Source organism: Pelodiscus sinensis, chromosome 3, assembly GCF_052426305.1.
Source record: "Pelodiscus sinensis isolate ZL-2025 chromosome 3, ASM5242630v1, whole genome shotgun sequence".
Taxonomy (NCBI): domain Eukaryota; kingdom Metazoa; phylum Chordata; order Testudines; family Trionychidae; genus Pelodiscus; species Pelodiscus sinensis.
Window position 1 is genome coordinate 30,433,197 of NC_143054.1, and position 27,087 is coordinate 30,460,283.

At 43.8% G+C, this 27,087-nt stretch overlaps 1 protein-coding gene and 1 long non-coding RNA gene across 2 annotated transcripts in view; one reads left to right on the forward strand and one right to left on the reverse strand.

Annotated features, from left to right (window-relative positions):
* MBOAT2 (membrane bound glycerophospholipid O-acyltransferase 2) overlaps positions 1-27,087 on the forward strand; it is a 169,671-nt gene that overhangs the window by 75,118 nt on the left and 67,466 nt on the right. Inside the window, exon 4 of the mRNA XM_006123617.5 lies at positions 23,416-23,511. Coding sequence (XP_006123679.1) covers positions 23,416-23,511 — 96 coding nt within the window. The remainder of the gene's footprint in view (positions 1-23,415; positions 23,512-27,087) is intronic.
* Positions 16,666-24,851, reverse strand: LOC102455391 (uncharacterized). The gene is made up of 3 exons (XR_012902525.2): positions 24,561-24,851; positions 20,349-20,465; positions 16,666-16,797 (listed from the first exon to the last, which is right to left on the reverse strand). It is a non-coding gene; the product is annotated as an uncharacterized LOC102455391 (long non-coding RNA).

Genomic DNA, 27,087 nt, shown 5'->3' on the forward strand with positions numbered 1-27,087 from the left:
CCCTCCATCTTCAGGAACCCCTCTGATGAATCTCTTTTCGCTCAAGAGGCATCCCACCTAATTGACATAGGAACGATAGAGAGGGTTCTGGAGGCATTTCAGGGCAGGGGTTTTTACTCCCATTATTTTCTGACGGAGAAAATGTCAGGGGGATGGAGGCCCATACTCAACCTTCGACAACTAAATCATTACCTCCGCAGGAAGCGCTTCAAGATGGTGACATTAGCAACGATTATTCCAGAATTGAAACAGGATGACTGGTTTGCATCCCTTGATTTACAGGGTGCCTACTTCCATATTGCCATTCATCTGGCCCTGTAGCCAGACAGGAACCCCCCTGTAACATCCATTTTTGCTTGCTTGGAGCATACAGGGCACACAGAGCAGAAGGCCCAGACTGTGACCGTGAATGGCTGTAAACAGAGATACGCCAATTGCTGACCAAGAGGCTGCCGAGGAGTGCCCCCGATTCAAACTCATATTGATACGAACACACAGCCGTCCGTGGGGGGAGGAATCTCTCGCCCAATAAAAAAATGTCTAGTACTCACAATTTAGTTATCTCTCTTGCAAGTGTAAATTAACTTGAAACTTGCTTGTAAGAACTGGCGCCACAAAACGGACCAGTACAATTTGGCCTCTTAGATAAGAAAAAGGATACGGGCCCCCAGGGGTATAAAGATGAGTCCAGCAGCACATTTACTTTGAGTGTCAATCTACCATCTATCTGCTGGTCGGGTTAGGTGTTTGATCTCCTGAGGTTCTAAGGGGACACCCACCTCGTATTCATCTTTCCTAGGAATTGAGAGACCAGCCCTGGCTTGACCCGCTGGAGTCGAGAGGCACAGAAAGGGGTAAAAATTGTACCTGGATGTGGTCCTTTGTCTTAAGTGTACACATAGACTTAGAGCTCTTTAAAGATTAAGCTGTCACTTGGTACCATTATTTCTATTTTCTATCTTTATTTTCTTTGTAACCATTTTTAAGATCTATATATGCTAGCAGTTAAGAAATAGAGCAATAGCCATTGTAACCATATGATTTATAAGCTTCTTTAATAAACCTCTAACTGTTTAAGCTTTAACCTGACTCCTTCAGTTGCTGTAACAGAACCAAGCACAATTTAAAAGAACTTCAGCCAGTCATAAGGGACAGGTATAGAAAGAGCTTGGGCGTTTGGATCATGCCACTCCCAGGTGACAGATCCGTTGGGGCATCTCTCAGTCCTGACCTAGGGCCAGGATTTCTGAACTGACTGTGTGTGTTTGTGGCTCCATCCTGACCTAGGGCTAACTGTGTTTATTTCTGCTCTGCCCTGGCCTAGGACTAGGGCCCTTTACTGTATTTGTTTACTGCCCCGCCCAGACCTAGGCCCGGGCTCCCTGAACAGACTGCTTGGTTGCTGCCCCGCCTTGAACCAAGGCCACGGATTCTGGACTAACTATGTTTATTTGCTGACCGCCCTGACTTAGTGCCAGGGCTCTCTATGAACTAACTGTTTTTGCTTGCTGAGCTTCTGAACTGTTTGCCACTTGCCCAACCTGAAGCAAGGCTGCGCTCTGAATGATTTGCTTCTCGCCCTGCCCTGAAACCAGGCTGGGTTTAGTGGACCAGCAGTTCTAAAACTTTTTAGGCTCCGGAGCCCTTTACATGCATAAAAATTTACACGGAGCCCCAGCGGTCCACTGATTGTATGTGTTGTACTTACACGGAGCCCCAGTGGTCCGCTGATTGTATGTGTTGTACTTATGTGGAGCCCCAGCGGTCCACTGATTGTATGTGTTGTACCTATCGATGTTTCCAGTTTGTCAACCTCGCGGAGCCCCTGGAGATCTCTCGCAGAGCCCTGGGGCTCTGCGGAGCAAAGTTTGAGAAGCACTGTACTGGACTATTGATTGACCTCTTTTGGTTGTCACTGCTTGAGAACCGGGCCTGGACTATTGAACTGGGGTTTTGTTTTAGTCCCCACTGTAATGGGGCGGAGTGGCTGCCCACTGACCTGGAGGTGGAGGAGCCCCTCTGGGAGGCCTAATCGGCTACACTCCCACAAGAACACAGGGAGGAATTTAAAATCCCTCATGCTAAATGGAAAACTCATAGATAGAATTTCTTGCTGTCTGCTTTAGATGCATCTGATATTTCTGCAAGCACCCAGGCCACATTGGTGTTGATGCAAAAATCATCCTGGCTCTGGCCATCGAGATTCCCCAAGGAGACCCAAATATAGGCATAGACCTTATCAACTCAAAAACCAACAAGGCCCTTCACTCATTAAAGGACAGTGAGCCTTGTTGTGTCCCTTGGGCTTGAACACTCAGGATGAAGCAAACCAGATGGTCTCCAAGCCACCAAGTGAGAAGCAGAGATTCTAACACAGGCAATTCTTCAGTCATGGTGCACTTGGTGTCTTCCTCTCAGCAGCAAGCTTTGCACAACAGTTGAGATTCTGGCAGAACCTTTGCAGGATCTGTAGACTTTCCCTCCCATGCTTTTAGTAACTACCTTTCTTATTTTCTCTTTTTCTTCTTGAAGCCAGAACTGGAATCACTGTGGACCATTGGGTCCTGGAAATTGTCATAAGAGGTACTTCACACAATACTAATCCCTTCCTGCCTCCCACTCACTTTTCTCATCTTCCTTCAGTGATCAAGAGACAAAAGTGGGTTCAATTAAAATATTTCCTCACCCACCTTCTCTCACTATGTGTTTTAAAGGTATTGCCTACCCCGAATCTGTAGCCCAGTTATATATAATAATAATTACTTATTTATCTTAGGGATGTAAGCGACTAGTTAAGTAGTCACCTAGATTTATTGGGTAGTCAGGTCTCTACTCGACTAAACACTCCCCTTCCTCCCCCAGAGCTAGTCCCCCCAGCACCATGTCCATATCAGGGGTGGCAGAGGTGCAGTGGGGGACCCGGTGTGAGCTGGGACCAAGCACTGCCACATTCCAGACCACAGCAGCTCTGCATTTTAAATGTAGCGGCAGAGGTGCAGTGGGGGACCCGGTGTGTGCCGGGACCATGCTCTGCCCCATTCCACACCATGGCAGCTCTGCGTTTTAAATGTGAGGGTATGTCTACACTGCATTCTTCTTTCAAGAGAGGGATGCAAATGAAGACATTCAAAACTGCAAATGAAGCCGGGATTTAAATATCCTGTGCTTCATTTGCATATTTGTGTTATGGCGCTATTTCGAAATAGCGCTATTTCGAAATAACAGACGCTGACCCTTCTCTCGATATAACCCTTATTCCTCATACAATGAAGTTTCCCAGTTATTTCGAGAGAAGGGTTTTCTCTCGAAATAACCGTGTCTTAACAGCGTTTGTTATTTCGAAATAGCGCTATTTTAAAATGGCGCCATAACACAAATATGCAAATGAAGCGCAGGATATTTAAATCCCAGCTTCATTTGCAGTTTTGAATGTCTTCATTTTCATCCCTCTCTTGAAAGAGGGTGCAAGTGTAGACATACCCTGTGGGAGTAGTTGATAGCACACTCCTCCACCATGCGGCACTACTGACCCTGGAATTGAAGTACTTTTTGGTGAGGTCCGTAAGCCAGGGCAACAAGGGGTTGGATTGTTGCCCAGGATGCACATAGGCATGTCCATGTCCCTGACTCTGGTGGTCAGGGAAAAAAGTGTCAGTGTGCATCTTCTGGAATAGGCTTGAGTTACAGAATATGCGGGCATTATGTACCTTCCCTGACTACCCAATATTAATGTCTGTGAAACATCCCTTGTGGTCTACCAGGGCCTGCAGTACCATCGAGAAGTACCCCTTTCTGTTTATATAGTTTAAGGCACGGTGGTCTGGGGATAGGATGGGTGTGTGAGTGCCATCTATGACCACCTATAGGTGGGGAAGCCCATGGCAGCAAAGACATCAACAATGGTGTTGACGTTGCCCAGAGTGAGGACCCTTCACAGCAAGATGATGATAGCCTTAACTACCTGGAGAGCACAGCTCCGACTGTGGATTTCCCCATACCAATCTGGTTTCCGATGGAGCGGTAGCTGTCTGGCGAAGCAAGCTTCCAGAGGGTGATGGCAATGCACTTCTGCAGGGGGTTGGCAGGTCACAGTTGGGTGATAGGGTGAGCCACTCACAGAGTTCCAGGAAGGTGGCCTTCCTCCTGCGGATATTCTGGAGCCACTGCTGGTTGTCCCACTGATGCATGATGATGCAGTCTCATCAGTCAGAACTGGTCTCCCACCGCCAGAAGCGGAGTATCACAGTGTGCAGGGGATTGAGGATCATTTGCTGCAATAGGTGTGCCAGGGCCTAAGTGAAGGGGTCTTCAAGTTTGGACTGGCCATTGTCGAGCTGAAGCAGCATGTGGGCAATTTGAATGAAGTGTGCCATGAGGCACAGCACAAGGCCTGTGAGTCTGGCACTGCTTTGAAGCAGCTCCGGCTCCATTTAGGAAGTGCTGTGGCATCCACAAGGGCGAGCAGAGCACACGGTGTGAGTTTGGTGTCCAACAAGGGATAGGCAGTGGAGGAGCAGCATGTGAGACATGGTTGTGGAGAGGAGCCTCTGTAAGCCGATGTCTCAGCTAGCTTCAGCAAGCAGCCACAGGAGGTGTCCAGCCTCCTTGTGCCCTCCCCGTAGTGCTTCTGGGGCTTTAAAGCCATGCAGGCACCAATCAGTGTGGATGCACTATTTCAAAGTAATTCACCTTAGAACCTATTTTCCTCTTCAGACAGAGAGAGATTTCAGTTTATTTTCATTGAACTATTGACCATTTGGAAACTGACTAAAATATGTAGGCTCCTGAGGAGAGTCAATTTCTTTTTTTTAAATAAAGATGTAGACAGACTCATGACATTTGGTTTGAGTCTGTTTGAGTCTATTTTCTCATATGGCTTCTGTTCCTATTCACCTTGACAAGATGCAACCCAAAACAAAAAAACTTTTTCTTCAGTTCCTCCAACTTCAGACCTCCAGCAAAACAAAGCTCTGATTTCATAGAGTCCTAGCCCAGAAGGGATTATTGTGATCATCTTGTCTGATTTTCTGTATAATGCAGGCCATATAACTATCCTCAAATAATTCCATGATCATATTGTCTAGAAAAACATCCAATATTGATTTAAAACTTGTCAGTGATGGAGACACCACCATGTCCTTAATATGTTTTAATTTAATTTGCTGAACTATTTTTTGTGTCACACTTAAAGCTATTCCTTATTGCTGTCTCTATGGCTTAACCCTGTCCCAAACTTAACACTTGCTTACTGTGCACCCAGACAGCCTCATATCCATTTGGGATCAATAATCAGTTGGAGTTTTTCAGTTTGTTTTTCTTCAAGAGTAGGGAACACAATCACTTGCCACACATAAAAAGGAACACTGCTTTTAAGGCTGTAGGCTTGCCAATTGTATGAATATATGAGAATGTCATCTAAATATCTCTTAATGCTTTGGGATTGGAAGTAGCTGCCTTACATCTCAGTCCGATACTGTTTTCAATAATTAGTTTGCTACATTTGCCCTAATACTAACTATTAAATGGATGTTCACTACTGTCTGCAAGTAACCCAATGGGAGAACTGTCAGAGAAGAAAATGTTGACTATTTCTATTTGATTATATGTAGCTTTATTCCTTGGAAAAAAACCATAAACAATCCTTTAGTTTATCACTCAGTAAAACATATTTCAGTTATTTATTTTATTATAATGATCTGAAATAGAGCTTTGGTACAGCAGGTTGTCAAAAGAAATCACAAAGCTATGGTGTTTGTTGTGGTAATTCTGTGGTGATTCTTTCCCCGGTCACAACTCTAGCTTAACGGTGCTTTTTGCAGTAGTCTCATGATGATCCAGGCAGTGATGAGTAATTGTTTTTTATAGATGTAATCTGCACTCTGTCCTCTACTTTGCAATCATTGCCTTCAGCAGAAGCACCAACTGCTTATTCGTGCTTATGCTGCTTATGCGACTGGAGATATGTTGCTTTCAGAGGCCTTATTACCTCATTGTTGAAGTAATTCCAGAAAGGGAACTTGGTGGTAAAGGTGGAACTCATGCATGTCAGAACAGTGAATATGGCCCAAACACATAATGTAACATGGCATAATTCTCTAATGGTGTTGCTTTCTTTTTTGGCATAAGTAAAAATAACTGAAGAGAATACTGCTATTTTTGGCAGTGATATAGTTTTTTATTTACTAGTTAAAGCTGTCATAGCTGCTGCTTCTAGTATTTATAATACAGATTCGGCTGATATGACTAATATAGCGTGGCTACCTTGAACGTTGTGTATAGTGCTGCTATAAATACTACAGTAAAGGGAGTTGACAAGCTTAGGATTGTTATGGCTAAATTCTTGTACTGAGAGTACAAAGCACTACTTTTGCCAATCTTTAGTTCTAGCTTTAGGTGGTGCTGTTTTATGAACCTCTTCTTGTAAATCTGAAGATATTATCTTGGTGTTTGAACTTGTTGTCTCCTCTCCTGCTTGTCTTCCCCAATATGGATCTTGTTCATTGGCTCTTCTCCTTCCTCCTCCTCCTCCTCTTTTTACACTATTTGTTGTATGTGTCATCAGAAGTAGAGAGCAGTTATTTAACAAACTGTAATCATTCCAATACTCTCATACAAGTCCGTGAAAATAAAATACAAAAATGATAATGTTTGCTTGTCTTTTCCAATTCCTTTCTTACAAAGTTGCTACAGAAGTCCTCCTTTCCAAAGTCCTTGGCTGTTTCTGTTCAGTCTGATTTGTATTTGCATACATGGACAGAATTTGGTTTATAGAGTGTCATGGTGTAAATCTGATAGTCCTTTGTCCATCACCATTTAATTTTAAGATACGGAGTCCTATTTTTTGTTCGAGTAATGCAAAAAATATTTCAGAACCAGCGATGGGGAGGAAATGTTAACAAGCGGATAGGTTGCCGGGGTACTTGTACAATAATAGGATGTTTAGTTTGACTGTGGCTATGTCGATTTGGCCCTACAACTTGAACTACAGGGGCTGTGAACTGCAGGACATAGTAGCTTGTTTTGTAACTCATTGTGTAGACACTACAGACACAAACTAAAAGGCACCTAGTTTGCACTAATGTAGTCCTTGATATGAAATTTATAACTGCAATGTGATTAAGTGGCTTATTTGCAGTGAGTTGGTAGCATGAATTCACAGCTCAGAAAGCACTGCAACGGGTAATCCCAGCAGTGAGGCCAAAGATTTAATGGATATGAATACTGACATTTTCCCCTCCCTTAGATGTGTTATCTCCAGGATAGGGCTGATGAATACTGACATATTTTGTTCTGTGGGTTGATGATTGAAATTGGGCACTAAATTCACTTTGTAATTTATGAAGAAATAAAAAAAAAATCACGCAATTTATTTTTGGTGCAGCTAGAGAATATAAGAAAAAGGCTGATTTTTTTTTTTTTAAAAAGCATGTAAAATGTGGCAAAGTTTAACTTTTTAGATTAGATTGCTAAATCAACACTGAGGGAGGCACCAGTGTTATGAATAATCAGACTGCTCTGTTTTTGTTTTTTTTTAAGTTCCTGATTATTTTGAGAAGTAACTATCGTAACATATGTGGCTTTTCATAGCCTTGATATTGCTACCAGGTGCAGTGTAAGAGATTCTGGATGCATGCTAGAGTTGTTGATGGTTAGTATTAATGCCATTATTACTCCTAAAGGTTTGTGGTATCCTACCCAAATCAAAGAGAGAACTTAATTTTGATCCTATTTCAGTGAAGCTAAACTTCACTTAATTACTTTCACAAGATAATTTTGGTATATATTACATCTTCTCCCTGTAGATACTATTCATTTTGAATTGTAAAGTAATTTTTGCTCTAAGTACTTATACAGTCCCTCCCAAAATCATACAAAAACTCTGTAGGACACGGTTTGAGAGCCCAGATGCAGCCCCTGAGGCTCAGGGCTCTCTCCCCAGCATTGGGGAGTTTCCGCTGGTGCTCCAGGATCCCTGCCTCCCCACTGCTGGGCTGGAGCACACAAAGTGTACTAGCCTGGGCACCCCTAGGCTGTAGTGTGCGGGGGGAATGTGGGAGTGTCTTTCTGCTTCAGTCGGACGCCACGTCAGTGAGGCTTTATTTTTCTTTTTTTGATTCTCACTTGTGTGCGGCCTCTGACTGATTTTTCTGTGGGTCAGCAGCCCCTAACCCCAAAAAAGTTCCCTACTCCTGCTGTAGGGGAACTGGGAGTTGAACAGAAAATTTCCCAAATCCTTGTTAGCACTGTCTAATTATCCTTCTTGTTAATCCTAATCCATATAGTAAAAAAAAAAGGTTAAATATGTAATACCCCATTTCTCTGGTATCATCAGAGGTGTCCCTTGGGTGTGGCAAATCGGGACAGCTGCCCTGAGCCCCACACTTATGGGGCCTTTTGCTTTTGGTGGGCAGGGAGGTGAGGCGGGATGTGGGGCTGGTCAGCGGGTAGGCGAGCGGCAGCTGGGAATTGGGTGTGGAAGCATGGGGAAAAAAATGATCAGTAGTGAGCATCTACCAGCAGCCCTCCTACTAAAATCTTTCACCTATCACCCCCACTTTTGCCAGTCAGCTTCCTCATCTCTGCCAGTGCCTATCGGCTGCTGTGGATCAGATGTTGCATTGCCTAGGAGTTGCAGGGGAGAGGAGCATGTGTGCAGCAAGCTCAGGGGAGACAGAAGAGCTGAGCAGGGCAGGGCAGAAGTGAGAAGAATCAGGGTGGAGGTGGAGCAAGGATGGGAAAAAGCAGGGCTGGGGCCTGGATGGAGTAGTGGAAAGCCCTCTCTCTGGCAGATTAGAAACTCCTGGCCTATGTCCTGGGCCCTGCACACCCCTAGGGGCACTGGGTAGCATAATATAAAAGGTCATGCCTTTTTAATATAGTATCTTTCAACACACACATCCCAAAAAGGAAAAAGAAAGAAAAACATAATATTGTTTATACAGACTGTCATGCCCCTCACGGTCTCGTGAAAACTGGTTTATGAATATGAATATGCATAACTTGAACATGCTTTAAAGAAACTACCTTATGTAACTTACCAATTTTACAGTTATTGTCTGTTGAATCTGTATCTGTTTATCCTATTTTTGTGCATGTATCTTCTTATATGTGAAGTTAGAAGTATGAAGTGAGAAGCTGTTTATAATTCTAAATGTACTAATGAGAGCCATTACAGATGCTTCTGAAACATAATGACTCTGTATTTATACCAACAATCTGTGAATGGTCACATTTGCCCAATAAGTTCAAACTGTGGTTGGTCCTAGAAAGACACATGATCATGCCAGCTAGTACTAGAATTCATACTGAACCTGGCATTTTTCCATGAGAATGGAAGTGCCGAACAAAGGGTTTCCACCCCTGGGGAAAGTCTGTTTGAGGCGATCAATCTTCCAGAGTTCAATTTAGTGGGTCTAGTAAAGACCCTCTAAGTTGAACTCTGAGGGTCCTCCATTGGTGCCAGTACTCCTTGATGTCACCAGGAGTAAGGGAAGTCAATGGGATCATTTCTCCTGTCAACCTCCTGCTGTGGAGACCACCCTAAGATCAGCTTAAAGTATGTTGACTCCAGCTACGTTATTTACGTACCTTAAGTCGACCCCCCCCCCCCACACACAGTGTAGACCTGATCTAAGCAATGGGAAACTATCAGTCCTCATGCATCTGACGAAGTGGGTCTTTGCCCACGAAAGCTTATTGCTCCTACACTTCAGTTAGTCTATAAGGTGCCACAGGACTCTTCGTCGCTTTTATCAGTCCTTGGTCTTCAGCTATCCTTTGAAACTGTCTGGCTTACCCTAAGTGCATACAAAGAACTTTGAAGAAGCTGTAGACCCAAGCAGAGTAATAATCTACTCTGACTTGAAGCTTTTTACCTGAGATAAAAACAGCTGTTTAGGTCAAAAATTGACATGTAACAAGTTTCTTAGGGGATTAATGCTAAGTGCTTTTTTTCATTTTAATTTAGTAACTTGCTTTATCTATCTGTTTTTACTTGCAACCACTTAAATCCTACTTTTTATACTTAATAAAAACACTTTTGTTTAATATCAAGCCAAATGTAAATAATTGTTGCCTAGGGGGTGGAGCAACCACTGTGCATATCTCTCTTTCATTGATAAAGTGGGTGGACTTTATGAGGTTTTACTGTATAAAACTTCAGAGTAAGACTGACTTATTTGGGGTTTTGGTCCCTTTTGGGGGCTAGCTTCCTGGGTCAATGCTTAAACCTGAGCTCTTCCAGAGCTGAACTGGTTCAGTATCTGTGTTGCTCTGCAGGAGGCTGGTAACCACAACTCTTTGGTTTTTCTGAGAGACTCGGATATAGTAGCTCCAGAGAGCAGGAAGATGAGCATCAGTGGTATGGTTAGCACACCAAGGGACAACCCCAAGGGGGCTTGTGTGATTCAACCCATCACAGAGACTACATACAGATATCTCATCACCCACTGGAAATTATAAAATAAAATAACTGATGGAAAGCGCACAATACACCATCCAGTTTTAGAACACGAAAAATGTTTTTCCAGCAAGAGCTATAGTGGGGATTTAGGGTTAAAGGATCTAGTTATGTGAACTAGAATGTGATCAGAGCACTGGGATTAACATCCAGCCTATTGCTAATAATAAATGGGGATCTGTAATGACTGCCGTTACTTACAGTCGCTGTTTTACATTTCTGAAATATAGATGTGTTAAGACATAAAGAAAGTTGTGCATAGACATGAAGTACTGAATACATCCTTGATTCTGAAATATATAGTTGATTGGAAAACATGCCTGATGGACCTCAGATACTGGCTTTTAAATTGTTAAAATAAAGCAGCTCTAAAAGAGACTTGTATAAGAATTCAAACAAGAAAGTTGCATCATAGTATTTGACCACTACCCAAAAGGAGGAGGCCCAATAAGGAGAATCTAAACATTAATTTAAAAATAATTATGGTTGCAAAGAGACCATTCCATATATCAAATAAATATTTTAATGAATGAATGGGAGTGGGGAATCTTCTTACCTCAAGAGGAGAGGGGAAACAAGAGGAGGAGAAAGTGGAGATGGGAGGAGGAGTTTGTCATAGGACAGTTATAGAAAATGGGGATATAGAAAGTACAGATGGAGAGTCAAAATCAAGTTTGAAAGTAAGTGATTGGGAGTGGTGGGGTTAGGTTATGCATATTGACAAGACAACGTGTGAAAAGAGAATCTATATGAGATAATAATGAATGTGGATAACAGGAGTGAATTATAGTAGGAGGGAGGGAAAAGTGAGAGTGGGAGTGAGAGAGGAGATTTACTTTGTAGAATTGAAACTTATTTTCTTCTTGTACGGAAATGCAGACTTGTCCAAAGGACGGTACTTTGGTTACCTCTAGATAAGATTTGCTGAGAGCACACATTATGTTGGGTGAAATGTTCAGAAAATGGTTTCAATTGCTGCTTCACCATAAAGGGACAGTGTTGTGGTTAGAGGATAGGACTTCTCTACAGAGTTTGGATGTGTGATTGTCATGTGGTTGTGAGTAGCCACACTGCAAAGTCTTACCCAAGTTTGTGTGCCCTTGCTAACAATGCTTAGTGGTCTGGGAAAAAAAGAGTATGCAAGATTATATCCCCAGCTAAAATAAAATTTTGTACACTTAATATGGACAATGCATATTTTTTCTACAAATTTTACATAATCATGTTCAATTTTTAGCTCATTATCCTATTTATACTTATTTATTATTGTTTTTAAAAGAAGCAACAGGCCTTATTCACATTATTAAATCAAAACACGGCCTGTGAGTTTGGGAATGGAGTTTTTGGGGGTTTAATGAAGTTCAGTATGGCTGGAGTTTCTCTAGGACTAGGGGGCTCAGAGTTACTGAGATTCAGTGGATTGAGTGGAGTGTAGCATCCCAAGGGTAACACCTAAGTAAAACTCCTACATTATATGTATATATATGCTGAATTTTTAGAGAAGTTACATGTTGCTGTGGATCATTAAATGCGTACTTGGGTTTAATGCATGATGCTTGCATGAATGTGGATGTGTCTACAATACAAACCACCCACACCACAAAGCAATCTGCAGAGCCCAAGTATACAGACTCAGGCCCACAGGGCTTGCACTGCAGCACTAAAAATAGCCATGCAGATGTTCCTGCTTAAGCTGAAGCTTGGTCTTTAAAACCAAGGGGTTTTACAATGCCTAAGCTCTGGACTAATCAGGTATAGCTATGTGACTATTTTTAGCATTGTAGTGAGAATTTGAAGTTGTAGACCTGGGCTCTGAAACTCATTGCTGTTGATGTTTTTTTTTTTGCAGATTAAACAAACCCTGGGAGCTGCATGATTTTTGATTGTCATATTAGTCTCGATGGGCAAATTGATAAGACCGTAATACCTTAACTATAGGAAGGAAAAATGTTTGTGTTCTTTCCTTATTTTGCTTCTCATCTACATGGGAAAAGAGGAAATAGTTAGCTTTAGCTAGTGATTTCACCACAGACTTCTTTTTCTCTGAAAATTAGCAGAGCTACTATTGATGGTAAATCACTGTTTTGTCAGAAGTTCACCATTGAATTACTCTACTCTAATCCTCACCAGTCCCTGTGTAAAATCTTTCAAACCTGGGCACTTAGCCAGCTTGATGCTTTTTCTTCTATTTTAAAAAAATGTTATGAATCCAGGAAGGAGGTTGCCCAAAATGAAACTTTTTTTCTGTCAGGGAAGGGTAGTGTCAAATAAGACCAGCTTGCAGGATGGAGTCACTGATGATTTTCCTTCTGTCTAATTGGAATCCTTGGCTATGAATCTGAGACAGCTCACTTCCTATAACTAGATGTAACTCTATACATGTCCAACATAGATTAATATTCCTGTGATTAGACATCTTCTCCCTAGATCAGAGAATATTTTTTTCTCTGCAGATGTACAGATTAAAGGAAAGCACAACAGTGTTAATACAAGTTGTACAGATAAGTGTGTATTAAAAGAATACATAGTTTAACATTCATAAATAAGAGGAGCTAAATAGTGCATGTGGATGTTTCAGACTTTCTCTTACTGTAAGTAGCTCTGACCTTCCATCTGGCAACTTCCATTTTGCAGTATATGAGATGTATTTTAAACTTTTCACTTCCCTCACTGAACTTTTTTGGCCACGAACCCATTCAAACTCAGCAGGTCAAATTCCACATGTCACAGCTGCCGCCCTCCTCCACACATGCAAAAATATCTCTCCTGTTGTCTGAAGTTGAATTCCAGCTGACTTCATCTCTGACTTTTTGTAAGCTTTCCTCCTTACTCTTACCACTGCAGCACTTTCTCTCTGTCCCAAAAGGGCTGCTATATATCTGTGTAGAGGGAAGGGTGTGGACAGTATGAGAATTCAGCAGTAGAATCAGCTGGTTTTTCTATTCAGGCAGCAGGAGATAGAAAAAAGCAATAATTGTGATAAGTGGAATGTGTCTGGGTGTGAACATGGGTGCATGGCCATGGGGAAAGGGTGGGATAGGGCTGTAGGTGGAATGGGGGCAGGACCTATGGGGAAGGGGAAGAATGGGGGCAACTGGAGGCAGGGAGTCAGAAGAGGCAGAATGAGGGGAGGGGCTCCAGGCTCAGCATGCTAGCTAGGACAGAGAGGATAGGGCCTCAGCTGGAAGATGCAGGGCTAGCCTCCCCAAATGGAAACTTCACCCAATGCCTATGAGTGATCATTTGAAGTAAAAAGACATTTCTGATTTGCCAGAGATCACAAGTTCTTTTCTTGACTCTGCTACTGATTCGTTTTGTTTTCTGGAATTCTCACTATTATATCCCTTGATAGAATTCATGGCTAAGGTTCCCTCCTAGCTGTGTGGCATCATGGCCCCGCAGCTTCTTAAAGAGCCCCACCCAGGGGCTCAGGGCTGTCACACATGAAGCTGCCTGGCTGGAGGAGGGTCAGTTCTCCCTCAGCTACAGTGGCAGCTCCCTGCTGAGGAGAAGAGCAGCGAGTCTCTCCCAGCCAGTAGGGATGCGTCCCCTCCCTGGGAGGGGCTCCTTAAGAGCTGCAGGGATGTGTTGCCACATAGCTTTCAGGGAACCTTGCTCATGGTCTTTTAAAAGGTATCTCCTTGATATGCGGACAGCATTGGTTAGTGCTAGTTGATTGATGGCATGGAAACTAATTAGTCAAAATTATAAATATTTATCAGAATACGTATGGATTTATGCTTGATGACCATCATTACAGTTTAAGATGGGTAATAACAAATGATCGGCCTGACTGATTGTCTTGTGTACAGGGTGGTTTTTCTCCTTTTATGTACAATGAAGACATGTAATGTATATTATGTAGCTAATAAAGTGCTCAAAACATTTTTCAAAATATCTTTTATTAATAATTTGAGCCATGAAATTTAGTTATGATAAATATAATTAACACAGTTCATGCATATGCATATTAGTACATATTCAGTTCTGCCCTGGGCGACAATAATGTGTTTTCTAATTAATGTGCAATGGCACACACAGTAGAAGAGGCAGCAGTATTTTGGGCACTGAAGTGGAACATTAGGAGTACTGGCATGAGCAAATTATTCTGAGGCGATTCTGTCACATTTTCTTCAAAAAATACCCCCCCTCTCAACCCCCCCCACCATTTCACATTATGCTGTGGTAGATGCTGCTTTTTGAAGTAGAATAACTTAATACACATAAAGAAAATTTAGCATTCATGTTTCTATTGTATACCCGAAGAAAAGGATCTTAATACATAGATGTGAAATCCACTTTCAAATAAAAATTCTGTAAAGCTATGCCAGTCATCCATCATGTAGAATATTATACAGTTTTCCTGCCATTACACACAATATGCAGCCACCCTGCCCCTACAAGAAAAGTAAGTGATTTAGTTGCAATGTTTATACTCTGATAGAGCACATGTTCCCTGATTGGGTTTGGAGCCCCATTTTGATAGGTAGTGTCTATAGAGGTCCCTGCCCTGAAGAATGTACAATCAAAGAAGGTATACATGAACAATGGTAGAAGAGCAGGAATCCCACTAGTTGTTCATAATATACATATTTTTATAAAGAAAAAGAACATAGGTATATAACTTGTGTGTATTTTGATTGTATCACTCTTCTTTGTCATTTTTATGACTCTCTAGGTTTCTTTCAATGTAAGCACTTTGGGCAATGTAATCTAGCAACCTTAGGAAACAGGGTATTCTGGATCAAAGATTTTACCAGGCCAGGAAGGGTGCAGCAGAGTCTAGGCATGTGGATGTGGGGATAGGGTGCTTATTTGCTGCCTCATTTCCAGAGGTACATATGGATCTGTGCTCCCCACTGCTCCCAGGCACTGCCCTCCTTACACCACTGCGGGAGCGGCAGGGAAATGCCTTGGGGAACTGGCTCTGAATACTGCTGTTCTCCCATCTGGGAGGGAGGGGGAGCAGCAGAACGCAGAGCAGTTTCCTCCTTCATACCAAGGGTATTCCTGGTTTACAAACACCTGGAGTATGGAGGTTCAGGTGTACTTTATTGTGTTACTACTATGCCTAGCATAGGAAGGGGTGAGGGACTGAGAGACGGAGGGAAAGGAAGTGAGAGAGGAGACAGAAACAGAATAAGGCCTTGATTTACACTGTAAAGTTAGGTTGATGCAAGGCAGCTTATGTTGACCTATTTCTGAGTGTATTTCACTTTAAATTTAGCTCCTGTTGACCTAAGTGCCCCACTATGCTGACTTAATAATGTCCCCTCCTGCCAGGCACTGTAGAGTCATGGTCGACATAGTTACATAGACACTGTCTTACTTCTGACAACCATTACTGACCTCCAGCAACTGTCACACATGGCCCATGCTGACTTCTTTAGTCACCACTGTGAACTCTAATGCCCAGGGGCTATATAGACTAGAAGCCCTCTCCAAACCTTTCAAAATCCCCTTGTATTTCTGAAATTCCTTTTCATGATTGCCCAGCTTGGTGAGCACACCTCGCAGTTCTGTTCTTGTGTGCAATTGCCCAGCTGATCATGCCAGCTGCATGTTCCAGATGTGCTCCTGCCTGGACTTAGGCGTAAGATATTGGATCTCCTGGACCTATTTGCACTGCTTTGAACCAGCTATAGAAATGTGAACAACTGCGTGCGGATTGCATGGGGAAAGCAGGAGAAGGGCTATAATGGGCACTAGCATCAGTACTGTGTGAAATCAGAGAGGCCAACAGTCAATCTTGTGCCAAGCAGAGCTGCATGCTGACCTTGGCAGAGACTCCACCAATACTCCTCAGACCACTGTGGATTCTTCCAAGGAGCATGAGTGACAGGCCCCTACTGTGAACCAGTAAGGAGGAGGAGGTAGACAAGGAAGAGGAAGAAGAGTATGGTGACAAATGACAGGAAATCCAGTCTCGCAGTGTGTCAGGACCTGGTTTTCACTTTACTACAGTCCAGCTATTTCCACCACTTGAGCATGTGTGAACCAAGTGCAGGAAAAGGAACCTCAGGTAAGTATGCTATTTGCTTTGAAATTACTGGGATGGAACTCCCTGGGTATTAGGAAACAGCATGGGGTTATTGAATATGCAGGTCTACCAGGACCACAGCCTGCTATTTGTTGTCTCAGAAGTCCCATTATGAGCTCCCTTTCCTTTTCCTGCTTGGACTTCTGGGCTGTTCTCCTCTTCAGTCTTTCCTTCTCCAGGTTTTCTGCAAAGGTTATACTCCAGACTTTGATATTCTTTGATGAAGCAGAGGTTTGCAGTGTTTCCTTGAGCATGTCATCCCGAGTTCTTGTCTTTCTCCTCATCTGGCTCAGGTGTTCTGAAGTTACAACACACAGAAATAATATTATCAATGTGTTCATGACAGAAATCAAAATATAAGATGCTGAACGCACTCCCTTAGTCCCCTAAAGTTATAATTACTACATTCTTGCTTGGTACTAATTGTGACTGCCCCAGTCAAGCATCAGCCATGGTGAACAGGCCTTCTGGGGGTTGGGGAAATGAGGACTGATTAGTTCAGTTGCATGAATCTAGGGGGGAATGGAACCTAATACTTGTATTTTTTTTCCATATGTAGTGATGATTTTAGTATATATGTTGATCCCAAGGATTACAGAGGCAGAGAGAGCAGCTTTCACGTTCACATGGTTGGGGATGAGGGGAATGTCCTTTGGCTGAATTTTTTCTTTGCAGTTCATAGTTGAATTTTGTCATAATTTAATTAAACTTCAGACAGTTCAGCTCTGAAAAATCCTACTCTAAGCCAAGGAGTAATTTTAATAGAGAAAGGTCAGTTATGGAAGGATGGACATCAGGACTTTATGTTGAATGATAAATATCTGGACAGGTGTGAAGAGCTAATTTAAATGTTGGAATGTGTGAAGAACATTTCTGATACTGGCTTTTAAATTGTTAAAATAAAGCAGCTCTAAAAGAGACTTGTATAAGAATTCAAACAAGAAAGTTGCATCATAGTATTTGATCACTACCCAAAAGGAGGAGGCCCAAACTCTAGTGAGCTATTTAAAACTACAGATGTAGAAGCTCTCTATACCAACATTCCACACAAAGAGAGACCACAAGCTGTCAGGATCTGTATCCCCAATGATATCACAGCACAACAGGTTGCTGAGCTGTGTGACTGTTCTCACCCATAACCATTTTAGATTTGGGAAGATGTATACCTTCAAGACAGTGGCACTGCTATATGTGCCCATATTTCCTCACAGAATGCAAACATTTTTATGGCTGATTTAGAACATTGCTTCCTCAGCTCTCATCCCCAAGTATCCGTCCTCTACTTGCACTACATTTGATAACCTCTTCATCATCTGGACCCATAGGAAGGAGGCCCTTGAAGAATTCTAAGTGGATTTCAATAATTTCCACACCACCATCAATCTCACCCTGGATCATTCCACATAACAGCTCAACTTCCTGGACATTATGGCTCAAATAAGTGTTAGTCACATAAAAACTGCCATATACTGGAAATCTACTAACCCTGCTTATCTACATGCCTGCAACTACCATCCAGAACACATCGCATGATCCATTGTCTACAGCCAGCCCCTAAGATACAACCACATTTGCTCCAATCCCTCAGACAGCTCCTGTAGGTGTTGGTATTTATCAAGCATTCTTAAGACTATAGTACCCATCTGGGGAAGTGAGGGAACATTAAATGGCCATACTGGGTCAGACCAAAGGTCCATCTATCCCAGTATTCTGCCTTCTGACAGTAGCCAATGCCAAAGGAACAGATTGAAAGAGCCATGCGGTACCTAGAAGTCACCTATTACAGGACAGACCCAGCAAAGAAAGCCACAGAATACTGCTGGCCATTACCTTTAGCCCCCCAGCTAAAACCTTTCCAACACATCATCAAGGAACTATAATCTACCCTAGATGATGATCCCTTGTTCTCACACGTCTTGGGAGGTAGTACACTCCTCACTTACAGACAGTCTCCCAACCTGAAACACATACTCACCACCAACCATATACCCCACAACAGACACACTAGCCCAGAACTAATCCCTGCAACAAACCCTTTTGCTAACTCTGTCCATACATCTATCCTGTGGACACCATAAATTTTATAAATTAATAGAGATTGCCTATCTCCTAGAACTGGAAGGGACCTTGAAAGGTCATTGAGTCCAGTCCCCTGTTTTCACAGCAGGACCAAGTACCATCCCCGACAAATTTTTGCCTCAAATTCCTAAATGATCTCTATTATAAGGCCTAACCACATCAGCTATCAAAGGCTTATTCACCTATACATCTATTAATGTGATGTAAGTCATTATGTGCCAGCAATGCTGCTCTGTCATGTATATTAGACATACTGAACTGTTTCTACGCAATAGAATAAATAGACACATCAAATATCAAAGAATGGTAAAATACAAAACTTAGTGGGATAACATTTTAACCTCTCTGGACACACAGTTTACAGATTTGGAAGTTGCCATTCTCAAGAAAAAACAAAAAACCTTTAAAACCAGGCTGCAATGTGAAGCTGCTGAGCTGGAATTCATATGCAAATCTGGCACCATCAGAATGGATCTGAATAGGGACTGGAATGGCTTGCTCATTACCATAAGTAATTTTCCACTGTTGGCATTTTCACCTTCTTATCCACATCCACCCTGATTGAATTAGCACTTAGAGATTGTAACACTCTCATCTTATGCCATAATAAAATCGCTAGTCTTTAGGGTACTGTGGCCCACTAGGGCACTGCCCACCAGGGCCCTGCTAGGGGCTCCTCCCGCTTTGCATCAGTGGGCAGATATTCTGCCCCAATACCCACTCAGTCAGTTCTTTGGGGAATTAGTTGTGGTTGGCTTTAGCTGTATGTTAGTTCACAGTCACAGATAGCAGTCAGGAACCAACAGTTCTCAGGCCTGACTGGTTCAGGGCAGGGCAGCAAATAAACCAGCAGTTCTCAGTAACAGTCACTAGGCCCAGGCCCTGGTTCAGGGTAGGGCAACAAACTATCAAACATTTCACAGTTTCGATCCCAGTTGCTTAATTAAGCACACACTCGGGTCCCGTTGCTCACGCGGGGGTCTAACAGATGTAGGCTGTTATCTGAGAGTGGCTGAGGGGAGAGACTTCCACCTAGGATTGGAGTAGCAAGGGGGACACAGACCCGCCCCACTCCACTGCGTTCCAGCCCAGGGCCCTAACAGCAGCAGAGCAGTCTGCTGCTGGGTCAGTGTGGGTCCTCATTGCAACATGCTGACCCTTGCTCAGGCAAACTACTGGCACCTGTCCCTGGGCTACTTCTATCTTCAACCTCGGCACATACCTGGCTTCTGTGCCAGTCTGCTGTGCTCTCCAGTTTTGCCCCCCAAACTGTTCCTCCAGGTCGTAGTCCAGCTGGGATCCTGGTGGCCCAGACAGTCCTCAGCTTCCTGCAGGTTCAGCTCCCTGCAGGTTCAGCTCCCTGCTTGGGAGTGCAGGTGACGCTTCTGGATCCTCTGGCTGCTGGGGCTATATTGACCTTTCAAGATTTTTTTTTTATAGTCTTAGTCCCACCTCCTGGCTTCCAGTCAGGTGGGATTCTGGGGCCAGGTGCTGCCTACCAGGGCTCTGCTAGGGGCTCCTCTCCCTCTGCCCCACTACAGGTACTCCTGGATTCCTGGCTGGTTTTGCTGAAACAGACTTATTTGTCTTGCTTGTCATGATTTTCTGCCACGGTTTCAAAACTGGTGTGTTTTGATCCTGACAGACAACATGGCAGGGATGTTCTATATAAACAGACAGGGTGGAGCTCGCTCCTATCCCCTGTGCCAGGAGGCTCTCCTCCTGTGGGAATTCTGCATTACCCACACCATTCACCCAATGGCCTCTTACCTTCTCGGGGTGCAGAATGCAGCAGGTCCTTTGACGGTCATGAATGGTCCCTCAGAGCGAATGTGGCCTTGAACATCTTCTGCAGGTGGGGGTTTCTCCACCTGGACCTGTTTTCAACTTGCAGCAACAGAAAGTGTCACTGCTTTTGCTTTCTCTTCAACTGCAGCCCAGGGGCCCTGGGAGATGCCCTGCTAGTTCCCTGGTCCCTAGTTCTGTTGAATGCCTTTCCTCTATTTCTTCTGATTGACAAGATGATACTCAAGGTCAGGGAGTTCCAAGCCTCCCTGATCCTGATAGCAGTGGCATGGCCTCGTCAACATTGGTTCCCGGCCTGCTTGACCTCTGTGTGGAGCATCCTGTGGCCTTCCCCCTATATCCGGACTGGATGTCTCAGGACTTTGGCAGGCTTTGCCACCCAAATCTCTGTTCCTTGCACCTCATGGCTTGGAAGCTCCATGGCTGACTGCCTTGGAAAGGCATTGCTCAGAGCTAGTTCAGTCAGTTTTACTGGGGTGTCCAAAACCCTCTACTAGGGCAACTTATCTAGCAAAATGGAAATGCTTCGTGTTGTGGACAGAGGGGAAGGGCTTATCACCCACAAAAGTCCCCGTCCCTTCCATTTTAGATTATCTCCTGGACCTTAGAATCCAGGGCCTTGCCTCTTCCTCAGTCAGAGTGCACATAGCCGCCATCTTGGCTTTCCATTCGGGGTCCCAGGGTAAGACTGTCTTTGTATACTCTATGGTGCACTGCTTTCTTAAGGAACTGGATAGAGTATACCCTCAGGTGCATCAGCCCCTGCCCCCCTACGACATAGTTAGTTACCTGTTTTAAAATAGGAATTTCATACAGGAGAACTGTATGCAGTGTAGTTGTTACCGTGTTAGTCTCAGGATTTTGGGGAGGCAAGGTGTTTTGAGGTAAGATAATATTTTTTTTATTGGACCTGTTGATGAGAAGCTCTGCTTTGGGTTTAGGAAATATACTTTGAGCATCACAACAGATTGTATAGCTTAAGTATTCAAGGTGTATTCTAAGGGAGCATTCATTAACATCTCTGTAGTCACAGGACAAAAAATAATGTACAAGATTTATTTTTGGAAAGAGCTGTGCAGGTTTCATTTGAGAATGAGTATTGCTAATTCAGATTCAGAGTGCTCTCTCACCAACAGAAGTTAGTCTAATAAAAGATATTATCTCATTCATCTTGTCTCTAATATAAGAGAGTTGTGAGATGAACTCCCAACTCTTGTGGCTTGTGAAATCAAGAGGAATGGGAGTGAGGAGTGATGAGACCAGCTTTGATAGAGATTAGGTCCTTCCTTGAGGTCGTGGTGCCAGAAAGTCACCTGCTCTAGTGTCTATTTGTAGACATTGAGTCTATGTCTATACTTCAGGCTTCTTGCGTAAGAAGCATTTTGTGGAAGAGATCTTCTGCAAAACTTCTTGTGCAAGCGCGTGTCCACACTGCAAAAGTGTATCAGAAAAGTGATGTGCTTTTGCGCAAGAAAGCATCAAGACTGCATGGATGCTCTCTCGCAAGAAAGCTTTGATTGCCATTAACAGAAAGTCCATCAGGCACCTGTGCTCGTTTCAGTAGTTTTTTTTTTTCCAAAAACCCCTGCTGCCTGTCCACACACGCCTTTTTGCTCAATAACTCTTGTACAAAAAGGAGTAATTTCTCGTAGAAAGAGGAATACCTATACCGCAAAAACCCCTCTGTTCTGTCGATTCACTGTAAATTTTCTTGTGCAGAAACGTACTTGAGGTGTGCAAAAATCTGCAGTATAGACACAGCCTGATAGTTAAAGAAAGCAGTTAACATTCTAACCTTCTCTTTAGAAGAGAATGTGTAAGCTAAGCTGTGGCAAAACTTTAATGTTCAGAAGGGACGGGAGAGTTAAGCACTTGTGAATTACAAAAGTTTGTCCAGAAAATGCCAAGTGTAGATACAGCCTAATGATTCCTGTACCATTGACTGTGGGTTTGTTGAGTCCGTGGGGGTTTATTCACACCCTTGGGTCCATGTTTACAAAAAAAGCACCTCCCTTCCCACAGAAATTCCTGCGTACAGGCCTGCCTTACGTGTTGTAATAATAGTGGGTAATGTTTTCAGACAAGACTGTGAACTTAAGTTTACAGAGCGCATTGTGTAATTTTAAACTCATTTTTCCTTATTACCTAGCATGTGTAATCTGTGTACATTCTATCTAAGAATTTACTATAATGTCTAACACTTTAATATCTAATTGCTGCCCTAGTTCTTCTATTCTCTCCCTTTTGTTTCTGCTTATGCAGTGTACTACTGTATTTTGATTTCAATTAAACCCCTACATCTGTCCAGAACCTGTGTCAGGGTCTGTAGCCTTGACCTTGCAGACATTTGTCTAACTTTACTCATGTGATTAGTTCCATCGTACTAATAGGACTACTCAAGACAGTGAAGTATATGTTTCAGGGTTTGAAGAATCAAGATTGTAAGCTCTTAGTGGCACTGCCTGTTCTAATCCCTTCCAGAACAGCTGCAATGGATATACAATGCTCAGGTTTTGAATGTAGTGAAATCAAGGAATCTCACTGAGAAGTTTGATTTGTGAATTAACAGAATGAGAGATGAAAAGGAAAGGATAAATGATGACTTAATTCTTCCTACAGTTACAGAACTTGGAGGTTTTATAACAGCTATTTGAATTACAACTGCATGTGTGTATATATATGAATACACACACACACACACTCAATGAATTGCTACAGTAGATGCTTCATGTGGTATGATTTGCACACAAATGGAAAATGAACCAATGTTTGTCACAGGATAGCAATTTTTGAATGGTATTGTGAGACTTCATATTTAATTTTGGTGCATTAAAACTTGAAATTGTGTAACTCTTGTCAGAAATGTATGAAATATGAATCTACTTAATAACTGTTCTGCCATAATAGATTACATATGAATGTTTTTGTTCAAACACAAATTGCAAGTAATTTGGAATACTGGAGCACTATGTTTTCATTGATAGGTTTTTTTTAAGTTATTAAACAAAATATAATTGTTTTTCCTTTTCAGATATTGCTTTGTTTTTGCTTTGGGATACCTCACTATGTGCCAAATTACAAGAGTCTATATCTTTGATTATGGACAATATTCTGCTGATTTTTCTGGGTAAGAAAAAATTATATAACAGTTCATTTCCCCCTTCCTCCCCCCCTCCCCCAACAATATATAGAAGCTCTTGTCTTCTATGATACTGTATTTACTCTTATAGTAAATTGTTAGATGAGAGACTAACTGGAATTTCAGTTACTAAGTTTCTGTAACTACCTGCAATATTTTGGGCAGAAAAAAAAAAATCCAATAAGTGACTCTATAGAAATCTGTTTTTTGTAAGACATAGCTTTAAAAAGCATGCATTCAAGAGTATTTCCTTAGTAATTTAATTTAAAAAGTGTACTTTTAAAAATCAATAGCATTGGAGGCAGTATTCTCTTGTAGAGCCCAGGATTCAGACTGAGGAAACCTAGGCTCTGTTTCTGGTTCTATCAGCGGCCCCTTGAGTAAGCTACTTCCCCACTCTGTGTCTCAATTTCCTCATCTGGGAATTGGGATTATCACCCAGGCCTCCTTTACTTTCTTTGAGCTCTACTGCTGAAAACACTATATAAAAGTTAGTTGATACTTGTGACGGATTTGTACGGGTGCGAGCTCCTCGCGCCCTCCCCCGTCCGCTCCCGAGCAAGTCTGGGGAGGGGGCGGGGCCCTGCGAACCCCCCGTCTGGGTTTGTCTCTTTAGCCCCTACCTGGGGTCCTATGCTGGGTGTCCGGGTGAGGGGGCGATCACCCCTCAGCCCCTAAAGACTGAGGGGGTTCGGCGACCCCTTTGTCGGCCCCCCCCTCGGCTTTGAGGAGAGAGGGGGGGTCGCGGTGTCGGCGCGGGGCCTGACCTTGGACCAAGGTCCTCCTGCGGTCTTGGCCACGCAGGTTTAAGGATTCCGAGGAGTTGCTTGTGGATAGGGATGATGCGGGGAAAGAGGAGTGGGGGACCCGGGCCCTCCCTCTCCTCCGGGTCCCAGCCCGAGGCCCTAAGTGGCTGGTAGTGACTAGCTGTCGCCCTCCACGGTGGACGGGGTTGTTGCCCTCAACTCGCCCGCCCACGGGCTCCTTCCACTCCCTGCGGACTGCCCCGGTAGCGGAGCAAGGCTGGGGTCACTCACCACGCCGAAGTCGCCAGGCGCGTCCCAAGGCGAGCCGCCAGCTGCCGAGATGCCAGCTGCCGAGTCCGTCTCTCCTCGCTGCCCGGGGGGTCGGGGTTTTGGTTCTTCTGGACGCCAGGGCGCCTGCCGCTGCACTTCCCCCCCTCCTGCTGGGCCGTCCCCGGCCTTTGTAGTCGCTGGGGGATGACATCTGGGTGGTCAGCCCCGCCCCCTTGGCGTCCTTACCCCTGTGGCTGCCCTAGCGTGCTCCCGTACCTTGCGCTGGAGCGTCAGCTGGGGCGGCAGAGCCGGCCACTTCCCCGCCGCCTGCGTTCGGCCCCGCCTCCCGCTCCCGGTCCCTGTCGGCGCTGCGGGGCGTTCGAACCCCCGCGCCGCTGCGCCGGTGTGCTCGTCTGCCGTGGCGGCTGTTTTTCTGGCCGCGGGGCGGGTTCTCCCCTGACCGCCAGTGCGGACCCCGCCGGGTCCGTCACAATACTATTTATTATGTTATTTTTATTTCCCATCAGAAAGGAAAAGGGATCACACAGTGTATTTATATTAAACATTCTGTCAGGAAATACAGAATTTATACTAAACAATTCAGATTGTGCCATTTTCCCACCATTTATAAATAACATCCTCCAGGTATGTAAGTTCTCATTCAAACTCAATGAAGTCAATGGGTTTTGGATCAAGTCCATGTAATACTGGTTTGGGAATACTAGTGAAATCTGAAAAGTGACAAGACATTTTTTGGCATAATCTGAATTATTTACAGTAGTTTCTGATTAAAACTTGAAAATTTATGAAGATCTTCCAGAAGTATCTGAAATGCTGGGGAATACTATTATATCCTGTATTCTACTTTGATAACTTTTAGAATTTGAAGCACATTGATTTCAAAATTAACATTTACTGAGTTTAACCAGATTCACAAACTCATAGTTCAACATACGTTTACTGGGAACTTGTAAGATGATTGCAAGTTCCCTTTGAAAAACATAGAGGTAATTAGCATGTTTTTTTTTTATTTCAAGAAATAGTACTAAAACAAAAAAGGAAAACTTTGAGGTTGGGATCCACCCTAGTCCAATGACCCTGGATGTGGAGCCTGACCTTCCTAAAGAACCCTCTTTTTCTTAAGTAACCAATGTACAGAACTTTCATGAGCATTTGTGGAAACTGAATTGAGACCAGTGTTCCCTCTAAAATGTGGCAGCACAGCTTCATAGGTGATTAATCAGCCCCACCCAGTCAGGGGCTCAGGGCTCTGTGCAGGGAGCTGACTGACTGAGCGTGACTGATTAATCACCTGTGAAGCTGTGCTGCCACACAGCTTTGGGGGAGCACTGATTGAGACCCCTTGATAACCAGTGAGTGCCTTTGTGTGCTGTCCTGAATATTAGAAATAAGTTTTGGAGTTGATAAAGCAAAGGATCTGTCTCAGTGACAAAGATGAAGATTATTTCTCTGGAGGAAAAGTTGAGGTTGTTACAGTTTTCTTCTCTATGGGTATGTCTACACTGCTAAGTTAATTCGAAATAACAGCCGTTATTTCAAATTAACTTTAATAGCGTCTATACATGGAAACCGCTATTTCAGAATTAATTCGAAATAGCAGAGCGCTTAATTCAAATTTGGTAAACCTCATTCTACGAGGAGTAATGCCAAATTTGAAATTGCTATTTCGAATTAAGTGCTGCGTAGACACTTAATTCGAAATAGGGGGCCTCCAGCCCTTCCCAGGGAGCCCTGGTGGCCACTCTGGGCACAGCCAGGAAAACTAACTCTCCTCTCCCCCAGCCCCAGAGCCATTAAAGGGGTAGACTCTGGCCACAGTGCCTGTGCCAGCTCCAAGCCTACCCGCCCAGAGCCAGCAGTGGCCACCGGAGCCCCTGATCCAGTGGCCCCAAAACATAAGCCAGCAAGCCACTGGCAGCCAGCCCTCCACCGCTCCTGAGAAGCAGTCTGCCAGCTCTCAGGAGTCTGACAGGAGCTGGAGAAGGCGGGAGCCTTCCTGGTCCAGGGTGGAGATCATGGACCATCTTCAGGTTTGGGAGGGATGCCCCCAACATCCATGATCTCCACATTAGATGGAGGAATGTGGCCATCTATGGCAGGATAGCTGCCAGCCTAGCCACCAAAGGCCACATGAGAACCCAGGAGCAGGTGTGAATGAAAATCAAGTTGGTCCAGTGAGACCCCCCCAACCCTGAGCCCTGAACTTCCCCTCCCCCTTCTTCCCCTTGTTTCTCCCTTCCAGCTCCCTCCTCCCAGGTTTCCCCCTCCCCTCTCCCACCCTCTTTCTTCCCCTTTCCCACCTCCTTTTCCCAGTCTCCCCAGAGGTTCATCCCCCTCCCCCAGTTTTGTTCAATAAACCCAGTTTCTATTTTTGAACATACGTGTCTTTTATTTGACATCAGGAAGGGGGGTTAGGAAGGAATAAGTGGGAGGAATGGGGCACAAACCTCCGGTGGGGAGGACTGGGGTGGCTCTGAGGGCTCCTCGGGGTGGACACTCTCCCGCAGGGCCTCCTGGATACTGACAG